General features: G+C 36.5%; 1 protein-coding gene across 4 annotated transcripts in view; it reads right to left on the reverse strand.

Moving 5' to 3' along the window:
• Positions 1-905: 905 nt before the first annotated feature.
• Positions 906-19553, reverse strand: part of PLEKHH2 (pleckstrin homology, MyTH4 and FERM domain containing H2) — a 121193-nt gene continuing 102545 nt past the window's right edge. For 2 of the 4 annotated variants that reach the window (XM_072635733.1, XM_072635734.1), the window contains 7 exons: positions 16226-16367; positions 14191-14336; positions 12200-12329; positions 10399-10452; positions 8909-8995; positions 7184-7321; positions 906-4828 (listed from right to left, as the gene is read on the reverse strand). In XM_072635733.1, coding sequence (XP_072491834.1) covers positions 4643-4828; positions 7184-7321; positions 8909-8995; positions 10399-10452; positions 12200-12329; positions 14191-14336; positions 16226-16367 — 883 coding nt within the window. In that variant the 3' untranslated portion in view covers positions 906-4642. The remainder of the gene's footprint in view (positions 4829-7183; positions 7322-8908; positions 8996-10398; positions 10453-12199; positions 12330-14190; positions 14337-16225; positions 16368-19553) is intronic. The other 2 variants (XM_072635736.1, XM_072635735.1) reach the window with 1 other exon arrangement.

Raw genomic sequence — 19553 nt, forward strand, 5'->3', positions numbered from 1 at the left:
CCCTCTTCTCTTCACCTTCTGTTTCACTTGGTGATCTTATCAGCTACCAAGGATTTAATTACTATCTCTATGAGAGTTCAGCTACTGTGGATTCAGAAAGACCCAATGTTCCTTAGGGTATGCTAGCATAGACGATGCAGGTGAGGCCTGGTGATTCAGATAACTGGCCTGGTAATTCAGTTTGGCTAGAGCGTAGTTAGGAGATAAGGCTGATGTACAAATGCATCCATCAAGAACTTAGAGAATACGTATATATCTAGCACACTGGCACTCTCTTCTAAAATGGGGCACAGGTCTAAATATATTTCCTTATAACAAGTATAGTCAAGCAAAACTGTTTAGATTATATATTTCCTTGATGATACTTTTAGTCTTGTTCTCTGAAGCTCCTCATTGGCTATCTATTGCAAGCATGTTCACACCCACCATATTCCTTTCCATTACACCCTGTATGACACTTATTTTTCTGTTCTTCAGAGTCTGTTGTAGTCCATGTCTTGCAGCCATATTGATAATTCTAGCAACAAAAAATCCTTTTTAAAAATTAAAAAATAAAACCTAGATAAAGGTGTTTGCTGAATTTAGAGAGAGTGTGGCAAAGGAGAAAGGAAAACATACTAGAGTAGTGAGAAACCTCTGTAGCAAATAAATATTAATAGTGAGGTGGAAAGCAATAGGGGAAGTAAATAAGTTAAACATTGGGGCTTGTTTGTGGAAGAAAAATTGAGGCCACCAGAGTGAGGCACAGCTGTACATGTATGAAATTAAAACACAGTCAAAGACATGTTTGCAAGACAAGGAGGCACTAACTACCACTTTCAGTGGCAGACCACCTCAGTTTTGACAATGGAAAAATTATATATCTCTTGAAGCCTAAAGCTATATTCAAAAGATAATGCTCAAAATGGATTTATAAATCATTTATTATGATTGAAAGGTAGGAAAATGACAGGAAACATCACAATTCAAATATGAAAATTAACATATAACATTGTTCTCTGGTAACTGATCACAACAATAAGATTTGGATTTTTAGAATAGCTGTGTAAAAGTTGTCATTTTTTCAGAAAATAAAATCAGCTTTTCAACATCATCTGTTATAAAAGTTAATTTCTTTCTGTCACAATGTCTTTTTAAAAAATTGATCAAAAATAAAAGCCAATTATATGGTTTTGTAGATTAAGCTAAGACACCACAATTTTTCCTTTAAACTAAAAGCTTATTAGGTTTTATTCTATGGTGAGCAAAGTATTGCTTGGGAGTAATGCTTTCATGTGAATAGCTCTGCCAAAGCCTTTGACTCATTATAAAATAATTAAGTAATGGTCTGGTAATTTGGAGACTTCACTTGGTCTTAGATAAAAGTTACTTTAATTTCACCAAAAGATGACTAGTTTTTTCTTTTTAAACTAGTCCTGTGATTTTGTTGGCATAGGGAAATCCCAGCAAGGAAATTTCATTAGCAATTGTTGCTCAACAAATAGTTTTAAAAGTCCTCTGAACAGTGATCATTAAATGACTTTTCCTGGGGTCATACTAGTCAAGATTTGTCACTGGTGGGACTGAAACCTAGATCTTAATCAGAGGCATGGTAGTTTATTCACATAGATAAATTTGCTTACTCAATTAGTTGTTGTGGCTCAACACTTTTTTTTCTGGGTAAATGACTAATTATTAATAATATTAGCATTTTAATAAAAGAGGTCAGTGGTACTCTCAAGTGCCAAAGACCCTATGGTGGCAGGCTCAAGCTCTTTATGGCCTTGGAAAAGTGGGTGTTCTACAGGGTGGAAATCAACTCTGATTGGTTAACAAGTAATGAAAGAGGGGCTGGACCTATTCCAATAAACTTTGATTATGTCATTTACTTGCCTTGGGCAATCTAAACAAAGAATCTACATCCCCACCAAAGCCAGAGGAGAAGACAATGGATGGGGAGTTTCACCTTAGATTAGAAGTGTGATGTAGCTGGGTGGAGTAACAATACTCAGAGGGAAGTGAGAATGATTTGTGTTTGTTCGTTTGTGTGTTGGGGGGGAGGCAGGAGAAAGAGCCTTTCTTTGAGGCAATACCAAACTAGTAAATTATCACTACTCTCTAATTCACAGTTTTCTCTACTGAAGGAGATGCCTGGATACTTGAAGGCAACACAGAGAATAAACTCTGACAGGTCAAACAAGGAAGACAGACTTCGAGTATAGGCATGGCAACAAATTCTACCTTATAGGAAGAACATCCTAGACAATGGGAGAAGTTTGCTCACCACCAGAAGTTGGGCTATCAGATACTACATTTTTTTTTGGCTATAGTAATGCATGACAGTCATCTGCTAAGGCACCAAAGGATTTGACTTTATCAGTAAGCACTGGTGGAGGGCATCCTTCTAGCAATCAACCAACCTACAAGCATTTATTACGCAATTACTATGTGCCAGGTACTGTGCCATGAACACCAATGGGTTTTTACAAAGTTTTAAAGAAGCATTATAATTATAGTCACACACTTGTTAGCAATTCCCTTTTTCCTTATGTGGAAGTGGAATGCTCTTCTGAAGTCAGCAGATGTTCTTAAGTTTTTATAGAAAGTTTTGTTAACTACAAGTAGAGTGCTTGTGAAAAAGATTTCAAGTGAGATCAGTGCATCGTCAGAAAACGAAAAGGGCAACAAAAAATAGAACAAGGCAGAGGACAACACCAGCAAATCATTACATTTAGGGATGATCATAGACTTAGAGCCCCAAGGTCACTCAATCCAAGCCCCTCGTTTTCCAAATGAGTAAACTGAGGCCCAGAAAGGTAGTGAATTGCTAAAGGTCATACAAGCATTTAAGTGGAAAAGGTGTGATTTAAAAGCAAGTGATCTGATTCCAAAAAAAGAATCCTTTTCACTCCTCCCTATTTCCTACTCCTTACCTAAACACCTAATAATTTTGAAATTTGCTTTTAATTCATACAAAAATATCTGGTGAAAAGCTTATGGATAAATATACTTCCAAAAGAATAAATACGAATATTCTTCACATAAATTAAAATTATGAGTAATTATTAACTAATGATTAGTACTACAATGCTTATATTTCATTCCCCTCCACCACACCAGACACTATAATTCCAATCTTTAGTAGGAATTTATGTTAAACATTTTATTTTGACATGAACTCTATACTACATTGCCCAGTAATTTAATGAGCTTTCTGCTTCCAAAAACTAAGTCTTTGCCTCCTTGAGTAACAGCAAAAGCTGTTTTTAAAAAATAAATCATCTTAAAAATGTATATATAAATAGACCCATGGGTTCCATAAAATGTGGTATCCACTAAAGGTCAAGAGATGAAGAAAGAGGCTCTCAGTAGAAGATTTCCAGGACATTGACAAGCACCCCAGATGATGGGCAGGCATGGATGGCCGGATTTCAATTTTCATCCTTAAAGGGAGTGCCCACCTGGATTAACTCATAGATTTGTTTAATCTCCAGTTGTTTCCACAGAAAGGGTTCCATAGTGGGTGGTTACTTAATGGCTATTCGTGGTTAATTAAAGTTGTTCAAAAGTAAGACATTGTTAGGAAAATTCTTTCCTGGAAACTTACTGCCATTATTTGTATTCAAGTCATTTACACAATTACAATTTCCATCAGGAATAAGGGCATTACCCTGAAATTAAAAAAATTAATTACAAAATTTAAGCTTTGAAACTTTGAGGAATCACCCCATGATTTATAATCCTATGTTAAAATGCATTGGTCAAGTTTAATGTATTCTCTTTTTAAAATTCTGAAGGCTACTTAAGACAATAAAAACTCAGAAGACATGTGGACACTGCATTCCCTTCAGGTAAAGTGCTATACCATATATGGGGGGAAAAGGAATGCACGTCTTCAAATACTACTCTATTGAACTAAGGATGGTGAGAAGCACATGGAACCAAGGGAGAAGAAAGCTGTTGATTTTTCAGCAAATTCACAGAGCACAGAAAGCCAAGGCAAGTTGGGAATCACTTTCATTTTTTTTTTTTTATCACTTTCATTTTTTAAATTTCAGGGCAACAGTGAACTGGAAATGTGAAAAGGCACAGTTTTTAAATACTATAGGTTTTCTATTTTATCACACACAAATCTAGCAGATCCATGGTACCATTTAAAACGTTTACCAAACTGTAATGGTTTCCTTGAACTTTCTATTCTCTGCTTTTCCAATTATACTTTCATTAAAGGTTACTTCAATTTTTAAATTAATTAGTAATTTCTGAGTAACAAAAGTAGGTAAACACTAGAGCAGATTACAAAGGGAGGCTATAGAACCTCTTTTTCAAGATTTTCACAAATATAACAAGTACTCAACTAAGTATTGACAGAGAATTGGACAATTTGACCTTTGAAAGGCTCTCCAAAGCCCTGATTGTATGATTAAACCAGTCTAGTGTTTGTAAACAGTTTTTATTTTGTTTATAACACTTAGTTATACAGTAACTAAGTGTTCATTTGTCTTTTAACTAGTCATGTAAAAAGGAGGAACAATGTTTCATATCTTTTTGGTTTTGAAATACTGATGGATGTGTTACACTCTTAAATGCAAACCCCTCTGAGCACACCCACTAATGTTTCCAGATATTCTGCTACTTTACAGTTTCACCAGCTTCTGCAGTTTCACAGTAAAGTTGGGCCTTTAGTGGGTCTGTTGTTTAACAGGGGCGGCTGGCTCCCCACGTCCTTGGTTTTGGGCCCCCCTTTTCGAGCAGACAGCAGTGCAGGAGCTGAAAGGTGGTGAAGAGCTGCTTTTTGCTGATGGAAGTTGTTAATATAGCTGGCAACCAAAAGAGTTATCTCAAGAATCTGGAAAACAGAAAAATAAGAATATCTCATTCCGGTCATTTTCAAAGAGACAAGAGAGCTGAACTGTGAGCTAACTCGATTTAGAAATGTCTGTGATTTCACTGGTTCCCTTTGTTCCATGAACAGAAAACAATTGAACACGTTATTCACTGAGTGTATGAAGCAGTCTGGCTCAGGAGACAGCTGGCCCTGAAGCCAGGAAGATCTGAGTTCAAGCTCTGTCTCTGACGCATGTTGGATGTAGGACACTGGGCAAGTCACTTAGCCCCTCACTGTTCTAGGCAATTCATACCACTACCCTTGCCCCTTTCAGTTAAATTTTATTTTCAAGATTTGCCTTTTCTTCCTCCCACCTACTTCCTTCCCCCATCCTTACTGCTGCCACTGAGAAAGAAAAAAAATAAACAAAAAAAGACCTCAAAACCCCTGTTACAAACACAGACAAGCAAAACAAATTCCCATATTGGTCATTTTTTCAAAAAAGTCTCATTTTGCATCCTTAATCTCTATCAGGTATGTAGCACATTTCATCAGGAGTCTTCTTGAATTATGATTGGTCATTGGGTTAATCAAAGACCCCAAGCCTTTCAGAGCTTTTGTCTTTATCATGGTGTTGCTATGGTATAAACTGTCAGCCTGGTTCTGCTCACTTCTTTGCATCAGGTTATAGAAGTCTTCTCAGGATTCTCTGAATCCATTCCCTTCATCATTTCTTACAGGACAACAGTATTCCATTATAATTATATGGAATCACTTGTTCAGTTAATTCTCCAATTGATGGAACATTCCCTCAATTTCCAAATCTTTATCACAACAAAAAGAGCTGCTATAAATATTTTTCTACGTATGTGTCTTCTTCCTCTTTCTTAGATCTCTTTGAGGTAGACATCTAGCTGTGATATCGGTTGGTCAAAAGGTATGTGCACGGTTTACAAGCTTTTTGTGACATAGTTCCACATTGCTTTCCAGAATGGCTTGACCAGTTCATAGTTCCATCAACAGTGCATTAATGCACCAGCTTTCTCACAGTCCCTTCAGCATGTCATTTTCATTTTTTGAAAATTTTGTCAATTTTGTGGGACTGAGGTGGAACTTCAGAAATGAAGCATTTCAGAAATGCAAACTTTTAATTTGCATTTCTCTGATTATTAGAAATTTAGATCATTTTCCCATATGGCTATTGACAGCATAGATTTCTTCCTCTAAAAATGGCCTATTTCATATCCTTTGACCATTGTTCAATTGTGGAATGGCTTTTATTCTTATATATTTTAATTGGTTCTCTATATATATTTTCAAATTGAGGCTTTTATTACTTCAAAGATTTTTTTCTCATTTATCTAAGGAACTCCTTAAGTTTCTAAGTCTCAGCAAAGTACTGACCTGCATTGTTATAGGGAGTTTCTTCAGTTAGGAGTGCCCTGTATCAATTAAATCACATTTCCATCCTTATCCTTATCCTAAGACTTCACAGAAGGCTCATGGGACGAGTAAAAGCAGTCATCCTAATTGTATGATCTGTTATATTTCAACTTTTTTCCTTACAAAATTTCCCTATAATACTAATAACTCCCAACTCAAAGTAGGTATCATTTTCCCACCACCTAGTTTCACTTCTCCATGTTCTTGTCCTCTAGTAGTCCAGTTCTTACCCTGGGGCTATGGGCTCCTAATTAGTGAGTGTTCACCATCTCTAACATGGTCCAGTCAGATGGCTCAGTGGACAGAGCACTTGGAATCAGGATGACTCACTCATCTTCATTAGTTCAAATCTGGCCTCAGACACTTACTAGCTGTGTGACCTTGAGCAAGTCACTTAACCCTTAGTTCCTCATTTGTAAAATGAGTTGGAGAAGGAAATGGCAAACCACTCCAGTATCTCTACCAAGAAAATCCCAAAATGGGGTCACAGAGAGTTAGACATAATGACAAAGCATATCTAACATCTAAACAGACCCACTAATGTGCTCCTAGGCCATCTTCATGCCATGACTTCACATGTACTCTTTTCTCCCACTCATTATAAACACTACTATTTCTGACAAAACTGTATCAATCAATTACCCTTTGACTACAATCAATATCCTTGCGACTTTTCCTAACCAAAACAGACCTCCCCAGCCATTGCTATTAGGTGTTGTCTTTCCCTATGAGATTGTAAGCACCTTGAGGGCAGAGACTGTCTTGTTTTTTTGTACTTATATCACTAACACTTAGCCCAGCAGCTGGCACACAGTAAATACTTAATAAATGGTTTTTCATTCATTCATTCAACCATTCAATGTTTACTTTATTAACAACAAACAAAAAAGCAGTCCCTAGGCTGCCAAAGCTGACAGAAATCTTCCCACTTACCTTAGGCTTTGCCATGGTAAAAAGGAGTTTATCTGTTGGCTTGTCCTTGGAATGTGCACTATTAATAACCACCATAAAGTCATCATGATAACCTCCAAAGGTCATTAGGGATTTGTACACGTATGTCACTACTAACCTCTTAAAACAGAAGAAAGCCAAGTTATAAGTTTTATGCCACTGAAGTATGTAAAATTTACACAATTTTAATTAACTCAAATGATAATATAAAGGCTAAATTGGTGAATACATTTTAACCACTTGCAAGTTTTTATTGGAGCATTTGCTAGTTTCTGAAATAATTTCACAAATGCACACATGATTAAATTCACAAGATAAAAGCAAAGAGAACAACCTACAATGCACATGGAACATTTAAGTTCTTACTCTAGCTTGTTTTAGTATTCTGTTTTGTCACTTATATTATTTGGACAGAGGGTGTTTGATGGCAACAGACATTTTCGGGACAGTGGATGATGCTACTCTGGAGGAATTTGTTCAGTGTTACCTTTGCTTCCTTCATTTCTGCACTGACCAAAGAGGCTAAGACAAAAACCTACTGAGAAAATGTGGTTCAGTATTTTGTGGTTCTGTATTTATTTACCAGTGGGCATCAATTTTCTAAATTTATTTTTTAATTATATTTTATTTTTTAAAAAAGTTAACAAGTATTTATTTTCTTCTCCCCTTCATTTACCCAACCTACCTCCCCTGGAAAAAAATTAAACACAATCTTTATAATAAATGTGTTCAGTTAAGCTTTAATATTCTTTGAAACTGTCTAGAAGAGTCTAATTAAGAAATATAATCTACACTCAAGATATTCATTCATGAGTCTGAAGCTATCCAAAAGATTTAAATTCCCTTGAAACACTTCTCAGTAGGGGCAATTGAAGACAGAATCACTGTATTATTGCACAGAAAAGTATGCCTCTTTTGACATTCCTGGTGATCATAGACTCCTAGTATACACAGAACCAACAACTGATTCTGGACAATTAATCATTAGATTTTTGGTATGCATTGATATGATTTCCATTCCTTCTCCTCCAGTTTTAAAAACAAACAAAAAAAGGCACTGAAATTATATATGTATAATACATGCATGTACATTATGTGTATATATACATATATATTATATATGTATATATACATCACATATATTATATATATCAGGTTTAGATTAAGATCTCAAGAAGACATAATCCTTAATTATACCAGTCAACATCTGTATTAAAGCAATGTTTGTTCACTTGATCATAAAATTATATTAACTAATTTAGCTTGTAAAGAAAAGGTAAGAAAAATAATTTAAATTTCATATATCTGGAGGAGTACACAGTCTTTCAAATTATTAATGTCATTTTTTTGATCATGGGAAAGCTCTATTATAATAATTTGCACATGTGCAAAGTGAAGAATTAGAGGTATTACAAGAACCATTTTGGAGAAAACTCAATGATACTGAATTTTTTGACCTATGCAATTAAAATTTCTATTTTAATGATACTGCAATATAATTTGTCTCATACACAGAAAATGTCCTCCTAATGTAATATACTGTGCAAACTGCCATTTCGAGAATCCTAATACAATCATGATTGTAATTTCCCCTTTTGTTTTTAGCCTACCTTTTTATGACAGGTTTTGTAGCTGAATGGAATGTAGCCAACTTAAATGCTAAATATAACATTATCTACATCAAAAAGTTTTGTGACTTATTCTTACCATGGAGTTATATTCCAAGATGCTAATTCCGTCTTCATGTACGGCTAGCCATATGAAAGTATTTCCCAGTGTGGATGGAGTTACTGGCTGTGAAATAGGAGGGATATTATAAATGTCACATTAAAAGACAAGATCATTTGTTAGTGGAAAACACCTGACATTTTGTCATGAAATCAAACCATACGGAACTGGATACTTAGTCAGAACTACTCGGAATTTCCTCAAATTTTGTACCGGAATTAGATTTAAAAAATGACACGGTATTTTTTTTAAAATACAGTAATTTTTAGTATTCTGTAATTACGTATTTGTTCAGACTTGTGAGGTACCAAAATTCTAGTTAGGGTTCAAATTGCTTGGTTAACATTCATTTAAAAAGGATGGAATTTTTTTTAAATTTATTTTCAGTGTTCCACAATCACTACCATACAATCCCAATTTTTTCTTTTCCTCCTTCCCCCCCCCCCCACTTCCTCCCTCCCTCCCCGAGATGGCACACAATTTTATATAGGTTCTACACACACATTCCTATTAAATACATTTTCACCATAGTCATGTTGTATAGAAGAATTAAAATGAATGGGAGAAATCATATACAAACCAAAATGTAATACAAAAGACAATGATCTGCTACACCCTGAGATTGAATTCCATAGCTCTTTCTCTGGATGTGGAAGGCATTTTGCCTTAAAAGACCACTGGGAATTTTTTAAGTCCTTGCATTGCAATGAAGCACTAAGTCTACCAGAAAAATTCGTCGCACACTGTGGTTGTTGCTGTGCACAAAGTTCTCCTGGTTCTGCTCCTTTCACTCAGCATCAGATCATGTAAGTCTGAAATTTTTTTTACCAGGAGAAATACTGTTTAGGTCAATGTACTGAAAGCTTTTAAAAGCTGACAAATATGGAAAAGCAGCAGATTCTCATAATATTCATTAGGTATAAATCTTGAAGTTCAGGGAGGCTGGCATTCACAAGAATGAGGGAGTTTTGCTAATTGAATGTATGAGGGATAAAAATAGCTAGATGTTGCTCATGAAACATGAAAATTCCAGCTATGTTATCACTTGGCACAGTGGATAGAGAGCTGGCCTGGAAATAAGGAGAATCTTCACAATTTGCCTCTGACACTAACAGCTTGTGATCTCAAGAAGTCATTTCACTGCTCCAGACTCTAGACAATTAATTCTGCAGGTGGCAGAGAATGTTCTGACCTGAGTGGCCACAGAGAGTTTTCTCACCTACGCCCTTCCCCAATACCAGGAAATCACAGGTTCAGTCCTCATCCCCTTAAAAAAAGGTATGATAACAAGTTGCCTGATAATTTTCCAAATCAGCTTAAATTATTTTTTTCATCTATGGAGTTAACAAAACCTATCTTTGAAATTGGTTGTGCTATTGAAGACAAGTCACTTAAGGCAGCTGGGTGGTACAGTGGATAGAGCCTGCAATCAGGAAGACATGAGTTCCAATCCTGCCTTGGACACTTACTAGCTGATGATCTTGGGGAAGATACTTGACTTTTGTCTGCCTCAGTTTTCTCATCTGTAAAATGGAGTTAATAATACTAGTACCCAACTCTCAGGATTGTTGTGAGGATAAAATGAGGTAATATTTACAAAAGGTCCTAAATCACCATATAAGGCTTAGCTATCATCATCATCAATATGATAAGTATTTACCAAGGACCTACTATGTGCTCAGCTCTGGGGATGCAATTAACAAAAAGAAAGACAGTCTCTACTCAATCTAATGAGGGGAACAACACATAGAAATAGGCAGGAAGACCTCCAGGGGACATCCCACATGGGGACATTTTGTTCTCATGGAGTTGAAATCAAGTAAAGCAGAAGGTACAGAGTGAACTCAAAAGTCCAGTTGCTGCCCTCTATAAAGGAAGACACTGGGAGGGGTTTGGTGCTGCTTCCCCTACCCCCTCCCATCAGAATTGGGAGGAGATTGAGGGAGATGGGGGTCTGTCAAGCTTTGAGTTGGCAGCATGGTGATGAGATTAGAGGTGATAAGATTAATCAGAGAAGGGCATCTTGTTCCTTGGAAATGAAACAAGGTAGAGCAACAGATCATTACCATCTTCTTCATCATCATTGTCATCATCATCATCATCACCTCTTTTAGCTCCAATTTTCCCTTCAATAAAATAGGGCTAGTACTTGTAGAGCTTGACTCACAAGACTCTTGTGAGAATCACATAAAAATGTATATCAATGTGCTTTGCAACTCCCAGAGTACTCCATAAATGTTAGTTACTAAGATCTGCAAGAGGAGTATAGGAAGAGACCTACTAGGGGCCCCCAAATGTGAAATGACTGGTCCAAGTTAAGGCTACCACACTACACTGCCTCTTATTTAGGCACAGTTCTAAGGCTGGTTTTCTCACCTCATTGGTGATAACCTTGAATTATAGCCCCAAGTTCCCAGAGGTCTTTGGAATTTCTTACTGACTTATACCCCGTACCTCCCATCCCTTGCTTGATAATACAGTCACCAAGAAAGGTGTTTAAGCATAGACTGCCTCCTAGTCTACTGGAAAAGTGTGAGCTAAACAGTTTTTGTAGAAAGGGAAATTGAATTCAGACTGTCATAAATTCTACCAATGTAAAATAGGGATTGAGAAAAAGACAGGGAATTGGGTATTCCTGTTTAGCCCTTTCAATCAGTGTGTCCCTTCATATTTTGTTTACATTGTTCAGAATTCCCAGAGTTTGGGATTATGCTCTCTCAAAATGAAATAAAGAAGGCTGCCAAAACAGGAAAAAAAAATTGGATCTTTTAATTAAGGCAAAGGAATTTTAATTTGGGGTGATGGGCAGCACCAAGTACAGGAGTGCCCAAGATGGGATTTAAATAACAGAGAAGAGGAGAGGTTTAAATGATAATAAGGAGATAGTCTCAGGGAAGCACAACCTTGGGAATCTTATATAAGTTATTTTGCATAATAATGAAAAATCCAGAGAGAAGGCTAAGGGAGGCTGGGTCTAGGAGTGGAGGGTGATAACTGGTTGGGTTTGGGCTCTAGCTGTAGCAACTGAGAAACTGATTTGGACCTGTTCTAATCATGGAGACAGTTGGGATCAAAGACAGGCAGCCCCTTCTGATGACTGCATTTAACAGCCTCTATTTTAAAATTCATTTTAAAGCTAAATACAAAACATGTTTAGATTACTGCACACTACTGATGACTTGTAACCCTACCCCGATTCACTGGGTTGGAGCAAGAGGGGTATATACACAAACATGCGATCTAAAAACCCTTTTTCCACAAATTTCTTACTTTTGCAAGAAACAACTTTGCACCAAAGAATGACCACTTTCTGGCTACAGTCAGGTAAATGCGCATACAGTCAGCAGCACTATGTCCACGGAGAGCCATCCATCTAGTTGACAATCGTTGACAAAGTTGTCTTTAAAAAGAAAAGAGGAAAATCTATAATTTAGAGTACAAATTAGTATTTCGTTTCCCATGAACATTGATGAACTCCAAGATCATGATGTAGAACTTTTTCCACAGCTGAGCCTGGGCACAATAACGATGTAGATCAACATTTGTCTTCAGTGACTTCCACCATCCTTTTCTACACTCTTCCCTCCTGACTTCTCTGTGTCCCACTTTGAATATTCTTGCTTCTTGAGGTTCAGACATAGCCCAGTGCTCTGGGGCTACCCTTACAACCATCCAGCCAGGAAAGGCAAATACATTAGGGTAAGTTACTCTAATAGGCTCTAGGAATATCTGCATTTTAAAATAGGACTTCAGGGGAACTGCTAAACAAACATTGCTAATATGCAGGAAAAGATGAAATGAGGAATTCAAAGAAGATATATAAGGTTTACTTGCCCTGATAAAAAGGGAAATAAATAGATACAGGAAAACAATAAACAACACACAGACAAAACTTGAGATGCTGTGTAATGAGAATGACCAATCTCAAAATGACCATCTCAAAAAGAGAGATGAGAAAATGCACTTGCTACCCTTGCATTGGAGAGGTGGGGGATGACAGGTGTGCATTGCAACATACGTGTCAGATTTAGTTCGTCTATTGCTTAGTTTTGCTAAACTGTTTTCTTTTTTTTTTCCTTCTGTTTATCTTCTTTGTTACAAGCAGTTCCATCATTGGGTAAGGGAGGAGAGATATATTCATAAGTTAAGGTGATATAAACAATAAAAGATATTGATAGAACTTTTTAGGGGAAAAAAGTGCATACTTATTAGGGATACTTCCTGGTTGGAAAGCACCAGCTTTAGGGGTTGCCATACTCAACCTCAAGTTTAAGAGTCTCACAAGACAACTTCCTGGTAAGAGACTAGGAATTTCATTTTTTTTTTTCAATTTATGAGAAAACTATATTAAAATTAGAATTATCCAAAGGTGGAATGGGCTGTCATTTTTGTTTTGTTTTTTCACTTTTAAAATTAAATTTTATTTTTCAGCAAAAAGAATCTATTTGATCTCCCTCCCATCCCCCCACCCCCACTGAAGAAAAGGAAAAAAAATCTCGTTACAAATATGGAAGAGACTAGGAACTTCCTAAACAGCACCTGTCTCTTGAAGCTGAAGGTATCATGGAGAATATAATGGCTGGGATGGGGCGGGGGAGGGTGCTCTCTGCAGAAACCTAGATATTAGTTTGAGTTAAAATCTGAGCTTTGCTGAAGCTTTACTCTGAGTGTAGGTGATTTGAGCTGAACGGAAAGTGATTTTTGGAAATAACACTCAGTTCTGAACCTAGACCATGCGAATTAAGATCTTGGAGGAGACTGAGCCAAGATTCTAATATGTAGGAATGCTCAGTTTGAACATGAAATAATTAAAACCACATGAAAAGCAGCACCAATTAACTAGTAATGCGTACTTTCAACCTCTTTGCCTCATATTGATTTATCTCCATTTTCACACAGATCAGTCAATTGTTATGTCTCTATAGCTTTGATATGGATAAGAAAGTAGTCTTAAAAATAAAAACTGTGACCAATAAAATCTCACTGGACTTTCCAATGAGGATATATTCTTTAAACCAAAAGCTCTTAGTTTTTTCTGTAGCTTGTATTCCTTTGACAACAGTGGAGGGAAATTTCTGGACCCCTTCTCAGAATAATTTTTTTAAATGCATAAGATAAAATAAATAGAATTACAGAGGACACAAATTATATCAAATTATATCAAAATAGAGCCCCAACTTAAGAGCCTGTCTCTAAACTTTAGATGATGCACCCATATGTCATTAGGCATGAAATACTCAGGAACTATTTTTTTTTCTTACCTTAATTGTTCTTCAGAACAGCCATTTTTATACCTTTTAGGATAAAATTTCTCTATGACTTGTTTTAGTGTTTGGTTTGCCTTGTATTGGCAGGTCACTTGCCCTGCTGGAGTTGAGAAAGGTCTCTCAAAATCTCCAATCTCCACCTAGAAGAAACAGAAACAGTGGGATGTCAGAGAAAGTTTTGACTTAAAATAAATTGAGAATAAAGCTACTGCTGTTATGTACAGAGTATACTATTCATTTGTCTTGATCATGTGACTGTGGAATTTAAAGAATGCACGTTCACTGATATTGTAGAATTATTGGGTTATAGACTTAGAACTGGAAAGAATCCTGGATGGTATTGAGTCCAGCCTCTGTTTCTACAAATAAGAAAGAACACAGCACATATTTGCTAAGTGCCCACTCTATGTCAGGCACTTTACTAAGCACTTTACAAATAGAATCTCACTTGATCTTCACAACAACCTTAGGACACCGATGTTGTAATTATCTCCATTTTACTTATGAGGAAACTGAGGCAAACAGAAGTTAAATGACTTGACCAGGGTCACACAGTTAGTGTCTGAGACTAGATCTGAGCCAGTCTTCCTAACTCCAAGCTCAGAATTCTACCCACTGGGTCACCTTGCTGCCTCATTGAATATCAGAGTTTGAATTCCATTTTTTAAAAATGCCATCAAAATAAAAATTCTATGTTTAAACTATTTTAATTCTCTTAAAAGTGATACTGACTTTTAAGTACCAACTTGGATGTCTAGCATTGTAATCATGTAGTATATATTAGCTGCACTTACCCTAGCCTGTGCGTTGGTATGGTGCCATGATAACTCTCTTCAAATACTTGAAGGACTACATGGAAGGGGATTAGCCAGGCTGTGTTTGACCCCAGAGGGGATAAATGGGAGGGATGGGTGGGTACTACAAAGAGAAACTTGGTCTTGAGGTCAGGAAAATTTTACAAACGATTAGAAATATCTAAAAAGAGAACAGATTGCCTCTAGAGCAGGGGTTTTTAATCTGGGGTCCATGAACCCCAAAGATAGCCTGTGGATAGATTTCAGTCTGTAAACTTGGATGGGAAGAAAAATTACATCTTTATTTTCACTAATCTCCAACTGAAATTTAGTATTTCCTTTGATTATTTGAAAACATCAATTTTGAGATGGGACCCAGAGGCTTCATCAGATGATCCACCAAGGGGGTCCATGATACCAAAAAGGTTCAGAAGCCATGTTCTAGAGGTAATGAGCTGCCTCTTCCCAGAAGTCTTCAATCAACGACCAGGTGGATGTGTTATATTCCAGGGTTCTGTTTCAGGCACAGATGGCCGTCAAAGTTCCTTTTATTTTTTTTTTTGGAAATTCTGTGATTCTGTGAAAGGGATATGACTTCAAATCTTCTCTCACTAGATACATTGTGTGACATTCATTGCTTTTGCCTCAGCTCTTTGTCCCTTATAAAATCAGCATTAACAATATTTATTATAAGACAACTTTTGATTATTGGAGATTTTTAGGAAATTGTTGTGAAGAGTAACAAATTGGTTACAAAACTCGTACCTACACTGGAAGTTAGATAAATGCTTTCAAATGCAATCTTAATTTATCTGTGTCAAATGACTTAATGGTTTCGTAGGAGGAAAAAATATTCTAATCCTCCTAAACTCTGATTCATACATATTACATTATTTAAAGAACAGAATGTAATCCAAATATGTTCCCCTAGCATTCTCAGCCCCATACTTCTACACTCATGCTCCTTTATTAAATTCAAAGCCTCGTGGCTTAATTTCAGGATAATTAAGAACCTAGGTTCCCTTTATGGAATACTATCTCATTCTGTATCATCTCTACCAGAGTGTCAGTAATTTGGAGTCAAACTGTAATTACTGGACCTGTAATTTTTAAGGTGTTAATCATGGCAAAATGAAGTTCAAGAACTGCTGAAGGTACATTGTTTTACTACACTTAATCCAGAATATCAATTATTATCTGATCTTTGCAAAGGAATACTTGCACAGAGAAGTTACCTGAGCTAAAAGAGCAGCCATTTCCACTGCAAGCTCCTTGTTCAGAGGAAAGAGGCCATTCACTATTTGATCATTTGTTTGATACATTAATAGGAGCTTTTCTCTTTCACTCTCCCCACGGACTTGCATTGAGAAGTAAAGCCTGTAAAATGAGGAAGATGTGCATTAAATAATAACTTTGAAAAAGAAATAAAATGTATGCTAACAATAAAGACGATATTGCACCACAGCTGGTATTTGATTCAATTTACCAAATAGTTATTAAACACTTACTAGCACTGAAGGTATAAAGATAAAAAAAATAGTGTTTGCCCCCAAGAAGCTTAATGTTTCAGAAAGAAGTGAGTCTATGAAACGTAGGCAAATACAGGCAGTGCAAACTAGAATGTGGCAAATGCAAAATTTGAAAATGATTTAAAAAAAAAAATGTGTCAGGAGACAATACTTATGCCTGGGACATATAATTGTGAGTTTTGAAATATATTGTGTGATGTTATGGTGTAGGTTTTAGGATTTTAATATGGAGTCACCTTGGCTAACTGGTTCTAAAGACCATAAACCTTTATGCAACAATAGATAGCCATACTTTTCTACTGTCCTAACTCATTCTAACCCTGTGTCTAAAACTCTTGACATTTTCTTGGTACCAGTGGAAAGCTCATTAGTTATTCCTCACTCTTGTAGCATGACCAGCTCCTCCATTTATGGTCTTACCTCTCTGTTGATAGCCTTTGTGTAGCTTGTCCTGTACATTTTTTTTCTTGGTAATATATTACTGCCTGCTCATGCTCATTATCAGCTTCCATTTCCATTTGTATGACTATCAACCTTAGTTCTTCAGAGACTGTGGCATTCTGTCTTGGAGGTGCTACTAGGATCACTACTATCACTGCTAGGATATTAATACTAATAGCCAGGGAAAAGCTTCTGGTCATAAAAAGACTTGTGCCCATTTCTCAAATGCAATCCAGGTAGTTCTCCTTCTTTTCCTATTTGATGCCAAGCCTACTTCACTCTCCATCAGCAGAGTTTGTCCAGGATAAAAGTATTGATGGTCTAGGTCTATAATCTGGCCATCTAACAGTATATCATAATCTAGAAAACAGGCATTCTTCATCCAGTCAGTCTTTCACGTGTGCATTAGGCTGAATTCAATTCTGAGTGATTATGGATTTATGAGATTCGCTAATGTCCCAGAGCCTGATATGATTAACATAATGTTAGGAGGCAACTGGAGGGCCTTAACATCTCTAAAGGAATCCTTTTTCCATTTCTACTCTGCACTGCATATCTGTAAAAGCAGTAAGCATGTTTAGTAAGCAGCTATCTCCCCATTTTATTCCTCAGTTGATAGTAACAATTAGAGGACTGATGAAAAAAGTTCTCCGTTGTTATTTTTTTCTTATATGACTTTGACATAAGCATGATAGACATCTTGTCAGAGGAGAACCTTTGTAGTAGGATTTTGCTTTTCTGAATCAAATGCTTTTTTTGTAGTTGTCAAGCTAGCAGCACGGGGGCTTATGGTATTCTCTGTACCTTTCAGTCAACTGTGACTGGAAAGCTAAGAATAACAAAAATCATGTCTTGGAGATTTTTCTTTTTTAGCTATACCAGGGAAAAGAATTGAACCAAAGAAGATATGGATGGCATAAGAATTGATGACAAGGAGAAAACAGAGTTTCTCAATTCTGATTTTGCTACTCTGGTAGATAACATGTACAGAGATAGGCTAACTGAAACAACCATTTGCAGGACTTGGAACTGGTTGAATAGCAGGGCCCAAAGTTTAGTCATTACTGGTTCAATGCCAGTTTAAAAGGAGGTTTCTGCTGGAGAATCCATAAATCTGTCCTTGGTCATGTGCTATTTGGCATTTTTATTAATAACTTGGATGAAGGCATAGATGGATTCCTTATCAATTTGGAGATGACACAAAGATGGGAGGGATTGTTAAAACACTACCTAAGAGTTAGGATCCAAAAAAGTCATGACAATCTAGAACACTGGGCTGAATCTAATAAGATGAAGTATATACACATGCATGTGTGATACATGTAGATATATAGGTATATGCATACACATGCATCTGTATGCATATAATATACACATGTATATATGTGTGTATATATATATACACGTGTGTGTGTGTGTGTGTGTGTGTGTGTGTGTGTGTAAATACGATCTCAATAGGGACTCTGCTTTCATCAGACCACATCTTAAGTACTGCATTCAGTTATGGGCACCACATTTTAAGAATGATTTTGAAAAACTACAGAGTATCTAGAGGAGGGCAACCAGAATAATAAATACCTCAAAATCATGTTATATGAGTAGAAGTTGAAGGAATTAGGGATGCTTAGCCTAAAGGAAACGTAAGGGGGACATGATCACCATCTTCAAGTTATTTGAAGGATTATCACATGGAAGATGGAATCATCTTGGTTTTTGGGGGGCCCAGAGGTAAGAACTAGGTGGAAAGAGGCAAATTTAGAAATGATAAAATAAGGAGAAATTTCTTGATGACTGGAGAGGGCAAAAAGTAAACTGAGTCAGAAGGTGGTCAGTTCTCATTCATTAAAGGTCTTCCAGCAAAGGCTAGGATATCCACTTATCCGGTATGTTTTAGAAGAGATTCTTTCTCAGGTATGGATTGGATAAGATAGGTATCAAAGTTCTTTACAAATCTAAAACTCAAAAGAGACTGAAAAGGAATGGTAAGACCAGTAGGAACAATGCAAAGAGAGAGCAGCATCAAAGAAGTCAAGAAAGATGAGAATTTCATAAGTGAAAGGGAAATAAATATTGTTAAAACCAGGATGAGAACTGAGAATATGATTTATCAAGCAAGAGATTCTTGGTAACCTTGGAGAAAGCCATTTTGGTCAAGTAAGTTTACCAGGTAATGGATGTGAAGTGGAAAGAAACAGTGAATAAAAACAACCATTGTTTTCACTTAGGCTTTATATGGAGAAGAGATACAAGATGATAGTTTGAGGGCATGGTAGGGAATGAAGCAGAGGAAAAGATGGAAAGACTGGGGGTTCTGATCACAGAAGAAGTTACGAGTTCTGAATCATAGCAGTTGAGTTCTAGGGCATGAACATCTCTGTGAGTGGCTTGGGTAGTATGAAGATGTATAGTAGTCCAATTGTATAGGGTGGGGATTAGAGGGAGGAAGGAATATGTACTTATTAAGCACCTAGTATATGCCAGGCACTGTGCTAAGAGCTTTACAAATATTATCTCATTTGACCATCATAACAACCCTGGGAGATAGGTGCTATTATTTCCATTTTTATAGTTAAGGAATTGAGGCACACAGAAG

This window comes from Notamacropus eugenii, chromosome 1, assembly GCF_028372415.1.
Source record: "Notamacropus eugenii isolate mMacEug1 chromosome 1, mMacEug1.pri_v2, whole genome shotgun sequence".
Classification (NCBI taxonomy): domain Eukaryota; kingdom Metazoa; phylum Chordata; class Mammalia; order Diprotodontia; family Macropodidae; genus Notamacropus; species Notamacropus eugenii.